Raw genomic sequence first — 19,943 nt, forward strand, 5'->3', positions numbered from 1 at the left:
CGTAATGTATTTTGCATTCCAGGAATCATTCAAAATTAACTTCAATACCTGCCCTGATTTTTTTTTTACCACACCCCTAAATAACTCTTGTATTTAACTGCCATCCATTTTTTAATTTTGTGAAGACCTGAACTCTAATTCTGAACTGTGAGTAACTGGAACATGCTGTTCAAATTAGTGACCTAATCGTCTAATTATCACAATAGTAAAATCTTCAAAAAAGATATTGAAGAAAAGACATTGCTAAAAATACGTAATGTAGTTTCAAAGTTTCGGAAAAAGATATTGGTAAGGATAATTTCCACTTTGTGAAATTTGCGTAACAATTACGTTATTTCATTTTACGCTAATAGTGTATCAACAGTTCGCAACGGATGATGAAATTTTAAATAAAGAGAGTAAAGCACGCGATTAGTACTTACGATGGTATGAGTGGTGGTGGCAGGCCAGGGGTGGCTCGGACTGGAGGGGGTGCACCGGGTCCAGGTCTGTTGGGAATAGCTGGTGCTGGTCGTCCCCCAGCTGGTACCGGTGGCGGAGCCCGCGAGCTTGCTGGAGGCACCATTGACTGTGCAACACCTCGCCTCGGCCCACCAGGAGATGGTGGAGACAGCCTGTAAAAAAACATGCAATGAGTATTTACCAATGAATGATAATCATCACTGGTTCTTTACTCATCCGTCACACGTGACTAAGAAATTCAATTGTCAAAATGTCTTTTACGATGTAAGTTGGATACTGGAAGTTATCAATAGATTGAAGGTTTGTATGCGGCTAGAAATAACACATAATAGCAATTTCAATAATACACTTTAAAATTGATATTCAACTTTCGATACTGTTAATTATCTGTTTTTTTCCTCCCAATCCATACCAATATTGATGCACTCTGGCTCAATTGGCACAGAACATAGTGCTTTAGCTAACACTTATGACATGATATATCAATGCGCAACTGGTCATTGAATTAGATAAATTGTATCCACACTGTATGAACAATATAAAAAACTTTTTATAAATAGTTCACATCAACTACAGATTGACGAAGCAAAAAGACAAATCGTAAATAAAAGTGGTAAAAATGGAGACAATCGAGGTGTAATAAGATTGAGAAATGTAAAGTATGAGTGAGTAAATATATGGTCTTACCCAAGACTGAAGCGTTCACGTTCAGAGCAAATGGAAAAAGCGGACAGAAAGATGTAGAAAAGTAGTAAATTCGTAACGTAGGCGAATAAGAGCATGCAAATATGTAATCCAAATATTACCTTGGATTTTCACCGGACGCCAGCCAATCACTTTTGACTGGAGGTGGTACTGGTGTAGAAACTGTTGCCATTGAGACATCTCCAATAATTCGTAAAGCTTCTTTGCAAGCATGATACATTCTAAGCATTTCCTCGCGCTTCTGGGCTTCTTCGGGTGATTCTTCCATCATAGAAGACTGAAAATTCTCTCAGCATTAGTAATTTAAGGATTCACGATTTGAAATTATATTATAATTAAAGTCATCTGTTCATTGTTTCAGTTAAAATTACTGCCCCATTGATTCATCGCCGAACAATCAACGGAACATTGTTGCATTACACGGACATACAATATTATCATCTGCTATAAATACTGAATACACTGTGGTTTTCCAGAGACACTTCAGTCTTTATCCACTATATTCTCCCACAAATATATTGTTACAATACAGAATACACAAAATTAGTAGAGTTTTTGCTTTTGAGATACGAACGTTCTTTTCTTTTTAAATACAAAATATCATCAAATTAATCATAGCGTACATATATCTCAACCCAGATTTGTTCTCTGTTACGAGGACAAAAAAAAGAATAAGGTAGGGATAAGGATTAGCTTAGGAATCGGTAAGCATTATTTAGGACAAGGACTTACAGTAAGAGGTGAAATGAAATTCTTCAAATTATCTATTTCTTCTTTGGATAACTGGGAAAAAAGGAATTATTCGTAAGTTTTATAAAAATAAATAACAGTTTCCGTCCAAACATCTTGTTCACATTCCTGTAAAGTTTTCACGAAAAATATTAACAATTAGACAAGATAATTTGCTTTGACTTACTTGGTCACCGCTGGCATAAAGATGAGCTAATAATTCTCCATTGATGAAATCCTTTGCATTATTGATAATCAACATCATGATAGCTTTTGGTACAAGATCTCGCGTTGTTTTTGTGACTATTTTCATATAGGAGTCAACAAGATTTCTTATAGTTTCCACCTGTCGTTCCAGCTGAGGATCCATTGAAGATTGATTCTCAGTTCCACCCTAAGAACAGACATCTTCCATTTGTATCACAATCATTATAAAGAGTATACTTGGTAGACGTATCCTGTATTGCCATTGTGTAAACAATGTGCGCAGTGTCGAATGTGAAATGATACAAACGAGTTCAAAGAATAAGTTTAACTGTGCTTTATATTTTTGTGCGAAGAAATGATTGTACCTTAATTAACGTAACAAAATGAACAAAACGTATAATCAGGAAACATAAAACCATTGTGTTTTGTGGTGTTTTCGATTTCAGGTGTAATCACAGTATGCCAGATATGATGCAAGTATATGTATATCTATGTAACCATGGTGAAAGTAGTTGTTTGTGATTTTACAACAGCGTGGCATGAATATTTAAAAGTGCATCATACGATTTCATCAAACACCAAATCAACTCAAATTTCATACCAACCTCATATCCTTCCTTTTGTGTGAAACAGTTTGAAAACAGAGATACAATGACAAATACAAGAAATAAATATATTTCAATTAACCACCACCATGAATATGCCTAGCTTCTAACATAGTGATTGCACTTTTACAATACTGACGCAAAAACAGCACTCGATCTTGTCATTGTTAAGAGTCTAAGGACGATGGAAGTACTATTAGATCCAAACCACCACATAGTTAAAATCAAAATAAGAAAACTGAAAAACTAAAAGCCCAATTTCGCATGCTGTGGAACCACTCACCCTAGGTAGTAGAATATCCTAGAACGAACGAAAGAAATGGTAATGATAGAAATTATAACACTAATGGGACTGTTTAATGCAATCACCTGTGAGACTGCAGGATTACAAAAAAAAAAACAGAACATTTAAAATATAGGTCCCATTATATTCGTATAGATTCGAAAAGTGAAAGTTAGATGAGATGAGCATGGAACTCGGCGGATGTATAAGTATTGATTCTCACATGCAAATTGACGATCGATTGGTGAATAAGTTTTCGAATTTCGATAGTTACTAAAAATTACATAGGTATATACTTCGGTCTGCAGGAATATATGATATTTTTAATTTCCTTGAAGATTAATGAATAATTATCAATTCGATGGATTGTTGAACTGTCTTCAAAGACACCTGATGATATCGGTATTTTCTGACATCTTAAGTAAAGATTAAAGTGACAGATATCTTACCTCGCCATCGCCATTAGCCTGTTCTGTTGCTCTCTCAGGATATACTCCAGCTCTGAGGAACGAGGCTTTCCATGAATCGACATCATCTTGTGTCTCACAACTCAATTCCAACTGCTTATAGTCTTTGTATACATTTCTCCCTTCGGGATTGAACAACGCGAATAAATGCCTTCGTGACATGAAGCTCTGTTCCAGATCTCGTAGCTTCAATCCATCCAGAGGTAACATATACTTTTTTTCTCTTTCCTACTCAAACAGGATAGAACCCCGTCATTTCAACAATTCACATGTCACGTACAAGTCCATATTAGTAGCTAACATTAACGAATAGAGATTACAAAACTTTTAAGGTTTGTCCAGAATTATAGCAATTTCAATGTCATTCATCTTTGTATTTACCTTAATTTACACAATTATTATGATGTCGGTAAAAAGCATCGAGTTGTGTTGAAAAAAAGATATTTACCTCCTCATCTTTGAACCAGGAGATGCTCTCTGAAGTAAGAACAAACCAATAATCTCTCGAACCACCCTTCATAATTCCCAAGTTATGTATGCACATGTAGCCCTTGCGGATAACTTGATTTCCCAATGTATGACGACCTGCTTTAACTGAATTTTCAGACGATTGCTGAGCACTATAACAGAAACAACATTGTACTGTGAAATACTAGGCAAACAGGTACAGTGTGCAGGTACTTTATTATAGGTACAAAGGTACTTTGCTGTTGAAGACGTAATTTGAAAAATAGAGAAAAAAAAGCAAAGAAAAATAATAAACTATGATATATTCAACGGAGCAATAGGCAAAGCATTCGAATGAACTAATAAATATATCATATAGAGGGGGGAGAAAAAAGTTTCAGTACTCATAGCATCACTCTGAGATAGTGTGCACTGTGTTGCAATGCCATAAATTCCATGAATTAATCAATACGTTTTCGTTTCTTTGTACATGCTTTCATATTTCGTTTATACTACACATGACCATTGAATGTTGTGGCACCTATTGAATTAATTTCTTCATTACACTTCTAGATTGGGGATTATATTTTTACTCAAGTTCAAAGATTTTTAGATAAGTTTAGAATTAGGAATACTGATTACAAAGTCTATATCCACAAATTTATAAATCAATCATTCCTTACAGTGTAAGAAAAGTCATACGAGTAATTTATTTTCTGTAATTTTGAACAAGTAATTCAGTGTTATAATTATAATGTGATAATAAGAAAAATATTGATGAGAACTTTAACTTAATAGAAACAAACTAAGAAAGCGTCAGAAGAAAGCAGTTTTTTGCAACTAAAACTGTCTCTAAAGCAAACTTTATAATATAAGAGATGTGGCTTAGTTCTATTTCAATTTTATGGTACTGCGAACTTTTTACAAATATTCACTGGTAGCCTGGGTTATTGAATTCTTTTGAATTCCGAACAAATGAGCATTTTTAATTACACGCTGTGAGACAACAATTTACCCTGTTATTAGCATTGGTTTTTTAAATTAAAACATTTATGGTTAAATGTCAACTATAGCTGTATCAATTATGATTGGCGTTTTACAACTCGATGTTTGATTTTATTGTTAATATTAAATAATTGTCGGTAATTCATGTGATTTTACTACAATGCTACACATGCCAATACATGAAGTTGGCATGTAATTGAACAGATCAGAACAAAATATAAAAATAACCGATATTCGATTAAATACTAAAGCCAATCTGATCCAGAGTTACTTACAACTGATCGATAAGTTGTCATTATCGTGAATATTGATTGAAATTCAAGTTATCGGTACACCGTGACAAATAAACATGTACAAAGAAAATTTATAATTATAGTTGTTAGTAATGATGAATATTTGTAACCGTCTTTAATGTTCGTTCAAGACATCAAATGTTAAATATGCGGAAAAATTCAAATCTCTAAATGTTAAGATTAGAATTTATTAGAATTTGCATATAAATGCTATACCGGAAATATGGTTGAGAGACGTGATGGAATAAATAATCGTTTCTAAATACTAATATTAGCAAAATGAATTATGGTAGACTTCTGGCATACTTGTAATTATGATATTTGATATGAGAACAAAGTGAAAAACGAGAAAATGATTCTTCAATCCAGTTGAAAATCAGCACATGGCACGTACACTACCAGACATCAGATTGAAAAAAGTAACGGATATTGTGATTTAATTAAATCATAGTAGTATCTGCACACTGAAATAGAAATAGTATAACATAGATACTAAATTTTATATAAAATGCATAAAGAATTGCACATCTAGGACCTGCACAAAGAAAATAATTACAAGCAAACTATATTTCGTCAACTTTCACAAAAGCCAAAAAGAATTTATGGTAAGAATTTGTTGTTGATGTTGAGAATAATTTTAAAAATAACTGTAACAAAGCATTCACCGATCAAAAAAATAGTAGTCTGTTCAGCTTACAGCTTGAATCTTTTTTTTTCAATATTCCATAAAATTATACTGTATATGGATAAATAGAAGTTTACACAACCAAAATACGCGATTAGCCACATCATAGTTTACTCTAGAATGGCCAAAGAATTTACTTTTAGAAATACTGAAAAAAAATTTTCAACCATATCAGTGAGAAATAATTTGAAATAACCATAGCTTTGATGTTTTGAATTACTAAAAGAATTATCGTGTTAGATTCACCGTTTCTCTTAATGCAATTTTACTGTATGATGCGAATTTTGCTTGGAATAAATTAGAGACAAATTTGCGTTGCACTATATCTTTGAGGTTTCTCACTGAAACATCTTATAGATTTCATTTTCAAGTCAGTATTAGTGAAATATTTGCAAGGTTTCCTTTCACACGTATATCTGAAAATTATTTTGGTACCTATGATGCACGCATTACTTTATAACATGCCAGTAGGTAATCAACAATCTTCTGTTGATCTTATTGTTCATAATTAAGTAATTTAAATCACAGCTTAAGTACATCCCATTTAGAAAGCACAAAGATATCAAAAAATTGTCGGGAAAAATTAGGAAAAAAAAAAAATAAAAATAACCATAAATATCATGTATATGAATATTATACACAATATATTGTTTTATATTTATGCAAAAATATTCAATAAAACGCATACGTACAAAACTAAACATATGAAAAAGATATAGAGACAATATCTGGAGCAGGAGATCTACATAAGAACACACATCACCGATTTTGAATTATAAATGGTGTTGAAATTACAGAAACATATATATATGTATATATACATATACATATACATATACATATATAATATAATATTCCAAATTATAAAACGGGTGACATTTAAAAAAAACACAGAGGTGCATGCTTGCAAAAATTTGTTTCTGTATTTCGTCGGTGTTATGTGCTGCGGACTAGTGTTCTAGAGCAATGAGATGAAAAGTGGATAAATAGAAAAATTCAAGAATGAGGGTAAGGTGAGAATAGAGAGAGAGAGAGAGAGAAAGAGAGAGTGGTGTCAACCTCTGTTGCCATGTACGTTGATGTTCTTACCTTGCATTATGGCTACTGGCCGCCGCGCTGCCGGTATAATTAAATAATTGTTTTTATTCGTGAAATACAGTAAAGTTGATTATGGATATAGCAATACATGTCGGGAATGAAACATATTAGAATGTGTGTGGCTGGCCAATAAATACCACGCAGTCGGATTGATTATGCATGCCAGTTTTTTTGTGTTTTACGCGAGCTTGAACAAAATTTAATTTATTTCAACATTCTAGTGCAATCGCAATACACTCAACTGCAGAAATACAATCAAATACAGGAATTAATATTTTTACTTTATTTAGTCATAAAACACAATCACTCCTGAATTTATAGGTCAATTTGTATCCGGCACAAGGCAACCTTGTATGAAATCAATGTAAGGTTCCTAATCACGTAGTATTTAAGGCATAGTACGATAGTATTTAAACAAGACCATTGCTTTTACCAAGTTTGTAAAGTTTCTGACTTCTGTGAGTTTTGATAATGCATTAATAATTGAAATCACCGAATGTATCAACATTTCAATTTGCTTTGCGTTATGGTCTTTCGAACATTAATTCATTATATGTGATTCGTAATGATGCATTAGCTGAACAGGTCAGACTCACAAGGGGAGTGTCAAACTTGGGAATCACAGATTTCCATCACTTTTATATATATTGTAGGGCAGGGTCCCCTCAATAAATATATAAAGCGGCAAGACGCCATTCGTTTTTATTATTGAGAAATTTCAACTCAAAGTTCTATATGTAACTTAAGTAGAAGGAACCTTTTTACCGGTTGTAGCAATAGTTCCGTGGCGTAGCGGTAACGCTCTTGCTTACTGAGCGACTTTATTTTTGATAATATTGATTACTTTGTTATTATAATTATTACAAATCCTATTTTTATCATTTTTTGTATTTTTTCCTAACTTAAAAATAAAAAAATAATTTATAGAAATATTAATTAATAATTATTTATTTTTGTATTAAATAATTTATAAAAAAAAAAAAAAAGTAACTCTAACGGAACTTGAACAGCCGTTCGGTCCCTCAGTAAGCAAGAGCGTTACCGCTACGCCACGGAACTATTGCTGCAACCGGTAAAAAGGTTCCTTCTACTTAAGTTACATATAGAACTTTGAGTTGAAATTTCTCAATAATAAAAACGAATGGCGTCTTGCCGCTTTATATATTTATTGAGGGGACCCTGCCCTACAATATATATAAAAGTGATGGAAATCTGTGATTCTCAAGTTTGACACTCCCCTTGTCAGAGTGCTGATTATTAAACATTGAAATTGAATGTAATTGAACATTATTCCACAAAAATTATTGCTGGTAAGCAGCCGTTTAAAGATCACTTTAATTCTACTTAATAATTTGCAAAACTTGTACTACAAGCATAAATTGCAGATTCAATGTTAATATACAACAAAATTTGAAATTAGCGTGAAAACCATTAGATTTTAAAACTTTACACACTGGTTACTTAATAATAAATGATTGTATATGATATGAGTGTACGAGAGAAAAAAATGCAACGAATTAGATTTTATGAAATAATAAAATGAAAATAATAATGATTATAAACAAGAGAATGTGTGCAATGTACACGATACAGGTATATATGGATATAGCCATTTAGATTAATGTGATGTACGCACAATGTCATACAATTACATGTACACAACGTGAATATAGGCATAATTAAGGCTTGTGATTTAGTTACTTATCAAGCACTAGAGAACTGCGACTGTGCCTCCTAATGGAAATGCGCCATGAGCGACGACGCCTAAGTTTGCCAAGTGAATAGGTCCTCATGAGGCATGCACTGCTCGAGCAAAAGTAACGTTGGGGAAATGAACTAATAAATAAAATTGTTGGAAATAAAAATAAACAATAACACCTTTCAAATCATTTTCTGCATTGATGGGTCAAAAGAAGGTATGTTCAGTTTTTTCGATGATTAAAAATATATAAAATGTTCAAATCCTATTGAAGGTGATGTCTTTTAGAAAATATTCCAGAATATAATAATATTACAATGCTACCATGCAGTGTGAAATTTAAACCGAATGTTACTGATTAATTGACTGCACTACATGTTAATATAGTAAGAAATCGCATGATTTACGCATTTACATGATAAGACTCTGTGAATGCACCTGACTGAATGTTCATTACGTTTTAACGAATCGATACGGGTTTGAATATAATACAAATAATGTAAAAATGAGCATTTTTAATAAAAAAAATCAGCATAAAGTATCTGCTAGTTTATTGTGTAATATGAGTGCAAAGGTTGGAACATCATTTATGACACCATAAAATTTTCGTAACTGTCAAGATACTGCGATAATGATAAGAAGAGAAATAAATAAAATTTTTTGTGCATGTACAAACGACATAGTACGTGTATGGGGCAACGTACGAGTACAGCAATGTTTATTAACAGCGAAAAAATATGCACTGAATCCCTTACAATTAGTCGCTAAACGTGCGAATTTAGTTCGTGCAGCGAGTACAAAAAAACGCCAAAAAAACTTTTAATAAATACAAGTGACATGACCAAATATCACCATCAAAAGCTGGTAGTATTAAGCGGCAAAGTATTTTCACTCGTCAGTCGACTCTGCTGCTCTCGTACACGAACACTATGTATTTGAAGCTCTGTGCATGAGGATAGGTAGAGCACTAAATTTCAATGCTTGTTATGAATCGTAATTTTATCGTTCGATTAGAACTTTTTTACAATGCGTATCTTTGGAACAATTATCAGTAACATTGGTGAATTTAGAAGTGCCTTTGTTCAACGCTTCGCATCTTTAGTGATTGACCAGATAACTATGAATGTCGTTGTCCCGAAAAAAATGGAATTCTGCACACAAAAGTTGATATTTTTATGTTCAAGTTATTGAAGTACAATTCCAGTTATTAAACTCAGTTTGTGGTTGAACGACTAGATATTGAGAATTGGAGAAGATGTGATGTTATATGTCATAATGAATTTTAAATCTTTTTTGACACATGTACAAACCTGTATGCAATTTATAAAATACTCCAAAGATATTACAATTTACGGGATTCTAAAGTGAGATTGTTTGAGTTAGTTTGCGTACAAAAAATCATGTACAATAAAGCACTTATGAGGAAGAGGATAGGTGGTATAGAAAACTGTTCAGTAATAAGTAAACTGAAAAAAAAAAAAAAATGGCCAAATAAAAAGAAATATACCAAGCCAACGTAAAGTATTAAGAGAAAAAAAAGAGAGAAAGAAGAGAAATAAATTTACAAAATAAGAAGATAATAATATAACGGAATAACTAACGATTCTAAAAGTTTCAGTTTTTCTATATATTTGCCACAGCTTGATCTGATAAAATTCTGACGAAATATTAGCAGACCGATGAAAGACTATGTAAGTACGTAATCGTATGCCAAAGAGCGACTTGTAGGTGAAATAGCACTTACTTGGCAAAGCCGATAAAATCTTCGTGGTTCGTGTTCATGTATGCCAGTTCACAATCAACCAAGAGTATCAACTGGTCTTTACAAAGCTGCTCTCGCTGCCTTACATGAGTGGTTATAATACGTTCAGTTTCCTCTCGAAGTCTGGGATAACGAGCCATCTGTAATTTAAAAAAGAAACGGATCAAAAAGTGGATAATATTTTATAATTTAATTTCTATTAATTATAATTTTTAATAATTTAAAATTTGTATTAATACATTCATCTTTCATTGTCAGTTTATGAAAACACAAATAGCAGCCACACGCAACAGCAATCAAGTTTTCAATTCGATAATCAAAACTTGCAATTTATTCTCTTCGATAGTAATTATGAATTTCGGTATACTAACCCTGTCAGTGCAAATACGCACAACATTGCTAAGTTCTTGTACAACCAAATCGACACACTTGAGGCTGGGCTCCTTCAGCCTGTTAATTTGTTTTTTGACGATGGCTTCAAAGGCCATATCGGGAGTGAACAGACCAACTCTGATTCCTAAAAAAAAGCATAAACAATTCGTATGATTTAAGCTTTATACATAATACTAGGGTCACCGGATTAGCAACGTATTTTTATCATGATTTTAGAATAAGTGATTAAGAAAAATATTTCTGGAATACTAACCGTGAATATTTCTAATTGCAAAAGCAATTTCTCGCCTTAGTTCCTTTTCGTCAAATTCCATTTTAACTATTTCAAATGGGAAACGTTCATGGAAGATTCTGTTTATTTTCGCACCACCACTTAATTCATTGGTATTGATTTGTGCTGAACCAGAACCCTCGATGGTCCTCTCAAAATCTGACTGCAGTTGTTGAATCATTCTAGAAAATCAAATGACTCAATGCAATTTATAACAATTTACAAACGTAATTATGTACATCTGAAGAGAGAAGATGATGTTTTAAAGATAGGAATATCTCACAAGATTTACCATATAAGACTTGCAATAACTGCAATAACCAGCGAGGTAGGTATAATTCGAAGGAAGCAAGAATAAATATTTGTTAATTTTTTATCTAACTCTATTTTCGATATTATGGCAGCTAGAATTGACATTACTTATTCCACATAATAGTCTGTACATAAAGCTTTTTTTCAAAATGAAGTTAATTGTTAAATGTAAGTTATTTACTTCTATGTTAGGAATTAAAAATCAATGAATTTCAGAATGCCTTGGTAATGTAGGCAAAAAATGTTCACTACTCAAACATTGCAAGTCTCATGCTTCGTTATAAACGCAATCACTGCAAGTATTTTGCTTTGTTAGAATTCTACAATTATCAGCGTACTAATAATAATTGGCGAAAACCGTAATGGGGGAAAAAAAAATAAATACTCGAGATACATACATAAACGTTTGTATTGATCTGTAAAAAAAAAAGAGAAATATGTGTCTAAAAACCAAGACTGTTCATCCATCAAATATTATTTTCTAACCACGTAAGTAGCCACCGACAAATGAAATGATTACGTCAATCCTATTCAACTCTGTTAAATTTGGACTTGAATTTTGCATTTAACTGATTCAGACATGACGGATATGTTTTTATCAATTCTAATCCATTTATACGGGCATAATATTAGTAGCACTAGCAGAATATCCCACTAACGTAACAAATCAAATGCAGTTTTTGAAATAACTCAAATTTCAATGGAATTTAATTGCAGTGTATTTCGTTTCCAAATATATTTCCGTGTGAATTTCGTTACTTAAATTGAATTTAGTGAATAAAACACTCACTGAAGCATTGCCTTCGTCTTTATAGCTGGATCATCCGGTCTGAAGTGCTTGTATTGATCCACATCTTTTTCCAAAGTAAGTAATTGCTTCTGCAATCTATCTCGCAGCGCTGGTAATGTGTCTCTTATATGGTTCGTCAGCTGTTGGTTAAGAACTCTCTGCAAGTACGGTGTTCCAAGTCTGTCTGCCAAGTGTCGATAAGACGGATGGCTACGCATAGTAAACGATAGGTCAATTCATTTTCAAAATTAGGATGAACAGGATGATGTAAATGCTGTGGTATTGAATATGAATATTTTTATGCAAATAGAAAAATTCGATTTGTCTCTTTTAACTTCGTACTTTCTAATCTATTGAATTTTTCAGTGTTTAGATTTGGCAATGAATACTATACAATTTTCGGAGTAATTTTTTTTTTTCTTAATCTCGGTTTCGTTGAAGAAATGTAGCTATTGTGTGCCTACCTCAATATTTTTTATGATTGTTGAGCATTTTTAGATAGAGTTTGAAGAATTTTTTTTGAAGATCAGGTTCTGAGATATTCAGTCTGAATAGAAAGAATGAATTTTTTAAATTTCCTAATACATGTTTTACTGAAACTTTGCTTACCTGAGAAAGAACTTTCTTTCGGCAGCCAAAGCATTTTTGATATCTTTACGACCCTCGATATCTTTTTGACTCCTATTAACGACACCGATATATCCTCGTCGAAGTGGTAGTAACTTATTTTCCAAAATATCTCTTGCATCGGTACCTTCGTCCATAAGATCGAGCTTTGTAATAACACCAATTGTGCGCACACCTTGGTGGAAAAGAGAAATACCAAGAGATTATACAACATGATACACTGTATTTAACCGATCAACAAAGATTATTCATTATTCTCTGGACATTAAAGCTTTGTTGTCAAATTCAAGATGGTAGTGAAACTCATTAACAACAATCATCCAATAATATGAATATAAACGCCAGCAGCAATAGAATCACCAATAGCAGAATTAAAATTTCATTGTCACATGAATATCACTCACCCTGCGGATCCACTTCCTTGGCCAACTTGAGTGCATCACTGTTTGCCAAATCAGTGTTAGCCGGTGTTACAGCTAATATAAGACAATTGTCCCTTTTGATGAACTGAAATATCATGCCCTTTATCTGAGCTTCGATATCTACTGGTTGATCTCCGATCGGTACTTTGGTGAGACCAGGCAAATCGATCAGAGTTAAATTTAGGACTGTAAAAATAAAAAATATGCTTCAATTTTAATCTGTTAGTTCTTTATCAAATCTTCAAATATTAGCATCTACCAGTTTTGCATACTTATATAAAATCTTTGTGTGAGTTATCTTATGTTAGGTTGAGCCCATCATGTAATTAGAAGAGGAAGAAAAGGTGACTTAAAAGATATTCTCCACATGCAATATCCTATTACTCCCCATTCTAGAGATTAACAATTAGATAGAAACATGGTGTTCACTTATACATGATTCATTTTAAAATAAGTCATGTAGCTGAAAATAGGTTGAATCAATATTAGCTAACTACACCAATATAGCAGGTTCTTATTTAAATCTCTTTTGAACCAAGTACTTCTACTGCATGAATATGGAAAATTTGATGATTAAGATTGTTTCATTTTACAATAAGTAAATAATTACAGATAAGGTTTTAAGCACTCAGCACTATTCTGTATTTAATGCATATGTTTTGAAATTTAAACAACTTATTAACGCATATTGACAATTGAATGTTTGGTAGTTTGGTGTGCCTTGAATGCATCGGCTGTTTATTTGCTGCCGTTTTGATAAGGCAATGCGCAACTGGTTGTTGAGCTTATCGCAAATTTTATAGTACACGATTATCCTCAACAATCATAGCAGATTCTCTGTTAAACGTTAATTTTAAGTTAAAAATGATAAATCTTTATTACGTATACATGCAGATATTTGAGCGTTATCAAATCAAAGAATCAACCGCCACTGTTACTTCTCATAAACAAAGTAGTTAGAATGGATAAATCAGAAGGTACACAATAAGAAAATTAAACAGTTTAAAACATGACGAAAGATGTTTACAATTCGCAAAGTTAAAAATATCACAGACAGATCCCAAAAATACATACCATTCGGCGAATATACTCTGAGGTTAATTGGTATGTTTGAAATTCCTTTGTTGCTCCCTGTAACTCTATCTGTCTCTGCTTCGATTTCTCTACGCACTTCATCAAAATCCACAAATTTTTTACCCTTACAATGAAGGAACTCGGCATGTTCTGAAACAAAAAAAATCACAAACTATTTAACACCGTATCTTTCAGTTTCATTGTACAACGAACAATGAATAAGAACAGTTGTAGTTCCCACATGAAAGAAAAAAATCACTAATACGTATAACGATATTGTTCATCAGCATTTTCGACCAAATACCACGTGGATTTGTAGGTTCATTTTCATACTTAACTCCAAGATGAGTATTATCTGAATTTTTAAACGGTTAGTGACAAATATCAGAGGCAACACAAAGAAAGACATTTTTTGTTGAAAAATGGTTGCGTTACATTCCTATGAGGTTGAATATAATGATGCACTTTCACAAAAAAATCGTTATTCCATTAGTTTACAACCGTCTGAAATTCATCATTCTATAATACCTTAATACAACGTACTCATATTTTGAAAACTCAACTCTTTCAAAGGCATTCCTGAGTTGTAAGTTAGTTATTTTTTAATAATGTTTGATTATATTAATGTCACTGACTTTATCTTGGCAAATTTATTTCAAAAGATTTGTTTTACCAGCATAAAGTAGAAGCATTTATAAATTTTTATGAAATTTAGTATCGCATCATTTCACATGAATATTACGAAATATTTCTAGTTTATTCCATTTAGTAAACAAGAAGCACGTTGCAACTTGTTAAAACTTTCAGGGTGAGTCAGCAGAGTTTTATGTATCGATTAAAATATCGGAACACCTAGTTTTGTGTTTATCAGTTTCCACTTGAATATCAGTTGCAAAAAATGTAATACCAGATGAAATTTTTACAAAAGTATCTGGAACATGAAAAATTGAATTTATCAACACTTTTAAACATTTGACAATGCTATGCACAAATTCGTGCTTGTAATGCTATAATTTTTAATATTTGTATTTTCTCGAATTAGACCGTTAAGTGATTATATACCAAGTGAATTAACATCAAGGTAGTATAAAGGTAATGTGCCTGAAGTGCGAAAGAGAAACTTTGGAATGCAAATGCATGCAATATTTATGATACAAGTTCTTTTGATAAAAATCTCTACAGATTACATAATAAAAATTATCAATTCTGTCTGAATAAACCAGAAACAAAATGTCGTACCCAGTGACGATATTTTACAAACTAACCAGTATAGATATAATTTCGTTTACATTTTCCTTCAACTGAAAGTACCGAAGATCAAGCACATAAAAGCCGAGTGAAGGAGATAACTTTTACATTATAAACCTAAGTTGCGAAGCCTATCTGCAGCTGCCAACTCGCTACCATATGCATGTGAAGAGATAACATTGACAGGATGTTCCACAACTAAAAGCACGCCCAATACGTATTCAACAATGAACACATAGACTGAATTGTTGAAGAAAATTTGAGCGATCCACAGTAGTATTTGTAATGCTACATCTCACGGAAGGTATATCTTTTTTCATAAAAAAAATCCGCCATTTACCACACTATCTTTTAAATCGTGATCAATTTTTGTAGCTGCTCAGAGTTTTAGTAAAATTTGGGTATGTGAGTATATGCGGTAAGGCTCAAACTAGTCAGACTGCAGACTCGTTGGACCTTGCGTCCTCATCGGCACCCACTGATTGTGATAAGGAGATGAGAAGGTTTATGACTATTGAAATATTAAGAAAAAAGAGTCCTTTGATTTAGTGAATTTTTGCGGAGAACAATAGCCTTTTTCTTTATCTTTATCATTGACCATGGCAACATATATAACTTGCTTTATTATCTTCGATTCCAAGCATATCCTAATGACAAATGATTTGTATAATGATACGTATATGTAATGTAAAAAAAATTAAATTGAGTTCCCTTTTCGCAAGTGACATCTAATAATCGTCTAATCGAATTATAGCTCTGTTCCACAGTGTGAAATAATTCTGTGTCATTCTATCTACGATCTCGGATGCTAAACAATATCAAATATTAGCCGAAAACATTCAACAATCAAACAAATCAAATATTTAGTTAAATTATATTTTTATCTTCATTCCCACTGTTTTACAGATTTGTGCAAGTTGTTAATTTTTAATATATATATATGCATAGATTAATTATGTAGATTTTTTCTGGCAATTATAATGGTATAGAATAATGGAAAATCTAACAAGCCATTGTGCAATCCAAGTAAGCGTCTTAGGCAGAAGTAAGTAGATGGCTGAAGGCAGAATTGTGATATAAACACAAGCCTTGTATGCAGTGTTAATAGCTCATGTTACATAAACAAAGACAACAGTAGCTCAGGAATGTCATAATTGGACATAATAAAGAGAATTTTGCAATGCTGTATAATTTAATTTTCAATATCGATGACTCGAAAGCTATCATTTATTAAATCAAAGTTCAAACTGATACTATATTCTAATGACTAGCTGTTGGTTTGGCCATGCATATCAGCCGGAGCTGAGTAAAAGAGGAGAGTGGGAGGAAAGGGGATGAGAATCAATACTGGGCCTACACTTCCCTCATGTAGCTATGCTCATCACTTTTTGGTAACAATTTTTTTTCTCTACAATCAAGACAAGAATACTGCAGCACGAATTGCTCATGGATCCTTGATGAAAAGAACAATATTTCTCAAAAATGTGAACTATTCGTAATTACATGAAAAAAAAGTAGAGCAATCGAATCAAAATACAATGCATCGTTCTGCATTTACAAGTTTCCTAGTATGAATAGTATTCGGTTTTTGGAAGAAAACGAGATAATGAACCAACAAATGTTGATGATTTATAACCAGATGTTAAGTAAAAAATTGAACTTACCAGTAGAGCTATTGATCAGCTGGAGAATAAGTGGTCTTCTTGTTACAATGCCTGATCCTCTTGGCAAGAAATCTCTGTGAAAAAAACATATACGTTAACATATGATTGCTAAGATCAATACATTAAAGGTAATTTTATTGCAGAATTTTATTCTTAAAAAACGCTCCGCAGGCTTATTCTCTATCTTTGAAGTGACGCATACCCACAGAAATATTTGCGGTTCGATCGGAAAGAGCTAATGGGTAGTTTGATTCTTGTGGACATTTATAGCTGTACAATAACGTTATTCGTATTTTGAAATTTCGACGTTGTTTATGTATTGTCATGACAGATTTGAACACACAGGTAACAGATAGGCACGATTCCCTATTTTTTTAGTTATTTTAGCTGCAATTATTTTGTCGGGATGAATTCTGCGATTACGTAGCTGCAAGGTTGGAGAATAAGCCCCCAGGTCTTTAGGTAAAATAAAATTCTTTTTTTATGGTTAGATTAAAACTTAGTTCAGAGTTCTGGTTTGATGAATTATATCTTGACAAAGGATTCTTTGTGGTGGCAAAAACAATTCGAGTTGACTGTAACATGTGCGTGTGCTTAGAAGAGACAAGTGAATCCTCTTGTTTACTCACGCAGTATGAATCATTGGGCTAACTGCTGTGACATTCTTTGCTAAATGAATGAAAATTGCATTTAGCAAAGTTCACGGTAGCTGCAATTGTGTTTTAATTTTGTATGCAGAGATGAACAATAACACGAGGCTCAAATATTTTCAAAAAGCACTTCGTAACGGGAAATACTTGTGTTACAGCTTCTTTATACAATTACTCTAAAGTAGAGTGATAATTCTTCACCAATAACAAAATTTCTACAGAAATTTGGGTGAAAGAAGCATTTGGCAATCTTAAATTTTGGAAAATATTGAAATATGACGCTGTATTGATCTGTTAGGAAAATTGCAAATGCCAATATAGGGTGATTCTTTATCTGGGCTCGTATCAGTCTTATTTATTTACTGTGGAAATAATTATTCTTCACAAAGCACAATTTGTTTCAATAAGCGTTTATGTATGAATCGTTAACGAAAGACTGATTAGAAAATCGATATTCAATAAAGTAATTCTACATTACAAAAAACAACTGTATAGTTTGAAATACACAATCAAGCAAAGTAGAAACTACTTCGAAGTTATCATTGATTCATGACTCCACTTACGAAGACACCTTTGTTTGAGAATGATCCAATTTTTATTGAATTTATGCTACATCGACAAATCTTTAATCAGAAAGACAATTGACTAGCAAAAAATTTCAAGAAATCTTATGGCATGGATAATATATCGTGGAAAATCGTAAAAATTGTAACCAAATTTGGGCAGATAAAATTCGGAAAAGAGACCCAAGAAAATTTTTTTCTTTTTGTAGATTTATTTTTCTGCACATGTCAGCACTGTTGAGTCTAATTTTTTTCCAATCAATATACAATTTGAAAGTGGTCTTGAGGTTGGATCTTTCTTCATCGGTGTCGCATGTCGTTTATTTGTTCAATTGTTTGCCATTTTTACATCTAGCTCTTTTTCTTTTGTTACCGTACAAAAGTCGCGTGTTTCTCAAGCCAACTTTCATTTGGAATAACGGGTGAAAGATAGCGTGAAAACAGGCTGACTCATATTATCAATTGTTAGATCATCGGGACGATTGAGACTTTAGAATAGAGAATTAGAGTCTGGACTAAATATTCGCGAAGGAACTTGATACAGGGTGTCACTCGAGGCGAGTGGGCGGCCGGGGAATTTCGTTATTGACCCTGGCGACCCGTACGTTTGAAATTTTCCAACTGTCAAACGCGTTGACGTATCGTTAATTCCCAGCATCGACGGTATTATTATATTGACGGGACGTTTAAGGTCGGCTTGGTAATTTGCCACGCCTTGCGTTGTATCGGAGCAAATAGGTTAAGAATAACGATAAAAAAAATTAGCATGGATTCGTCGATAATTTCGGGGCGTTGATGGATGGAAGGATCGAACTTACCTGCCGACAAAATTTTCCAGAACGGAACTCTTGCCAGCACTTTGTCCGCCCACAACAGCGATCTGTGGCAGGTCGAGTTGCATGTGCACTCCGAGCTGAGTGAACGCATCTTGAAGCTTATTTACAATTGGTATCAACTGTTCCATTCCCGTATTGCCTGACATTTTGGTTAATTTTAAGTTATCGTCGGCACTTCCTCGAGCAACAACAGCTATTCAACGACACTGGAAAACAGAATAATAGCGTATCAGCACGGAGCCGCGACCACCACCTCCGTCCGACAGGGTAGCAGTAGAGCGGTCAGAACTGTCTCTCACACTGCTCGTCTCTCTCTCGATAGAGCAAAATGGCTGGGCCCACGATATTCCTTGAGCCGATTCGAACCCCGAACCCGAGTGTTTTCACCGCATTTTTAATACCCGGAGCCCGATTCTGCGAGCGAGAAACGCGCGTTTCAGCAAAGTTCCGTAAGAAAACGGACAGAACAGCAACACTGCGAGTGCCCTACGCCGCGATCACGCAAATGAGATCCAGCATCAAGATTCTGGACGTTAACGTTATAATCGATAATCGAAGCTTGCGCAGTGCCGCCGAGTTTCTGACCCAGTTTTAGAAACGGAAAGAAAATCTATACAGATAACGACGTAGTGAATAGCGTTTCGTT

General features: G+C 33.3%; 1 protein-coding gene across 8 annotated transcripts in view; it reads right to left on the bottom strand.

Annotated features, from left to right (window-relative positions):
• shi (dynamin-1 shibire) overlaps window positions 1-19,943 on the bottom strand; it is a 31,863-nt gene that overhangs the window by 11,273 nt on the left and 647 nt on the right. For 2 of the 8 annotated variants that reach the window (XM_069134811.1, XM_046617248.2), the window contains exons 1-16: window positions 19,280-19,828; window positions 17,249-17,322; window positions 14,337-14,486; window positions 13,245-13,448; window positions 12,823-13,015; window positions 12,214-12,423; window positions 11,094-11,293; window positions 10,819-10,964; window positions 10,430-10,587; window positions 6,978-7,004; window positions 3,907-4,078; window positions 3,441-3,686; window positions 2,709-2,720; window positions 2,084-2,290; window positions 1,269-1,444; window positions 423-614 (exon numbers count right to left, since the gene is read on the bottom strand). In XM_069134811.1, coding sequence (XP_068990912.1) covers window positions 423-614; window positions 1,269-1,444; window positions 2,084-2,290; window positions 2,709-2,720; window positions 3,441-3,686; window positions 3,907-4,078; window positions 6,978-7,004; window positions 10,430-10,587; window positions 10,819-10,964; window positions 11,094-11,293; window positions 12,214-12,423; window positions 12,823-13,015; window positions 13,245-13,448; window positions 14,337-14,486; window positions 17,249-17,322; window positions 19,280-19,443 — 2,531 coding nt within the window. In that variant the 5' untranslated portion in view covers window positions 19,444-19,828. Of the gene's footprint in view, window positions 1-422; window positions 615-1,268; window positions 1,445-2,083; window positions 2,291-2,708; window positions 2,721-3,440; window positions 3,687-3,906; window positions 4,079-6,977; window positions 7,005-10,429; window positions 10,588-10,818; window positions 10,965-11,093; window positions 11,294-12,213; window positions 12,424-12,822; window positions 13,016-13,244; window positions 13,449-14,336; window positions 14,487-17,248; window positions 17,323-19,279; window positions 19,829-19,943 lie in introns of those variants that run through there. The other 6 variants (XM_069134810.1, XM_069134813.1, XM_069134812.1 and 3 more) reach the window with 5 other exon arrangements.

This window comes from Neodiprion pinetum, chromosome 3 (genome assembly GCF_021155775.2).
Source record: "Neodiprion pinetum isolate iyNeoPine1 chromosome 3, iyNeoPine1.2, whole genome shotgun sequence".
NCBI lineage: Eukaryota > Metazoa > Arthropoda > Insecta > Hymenoptera > Diprionidae > Neodiprion > Neodiprion pinetum.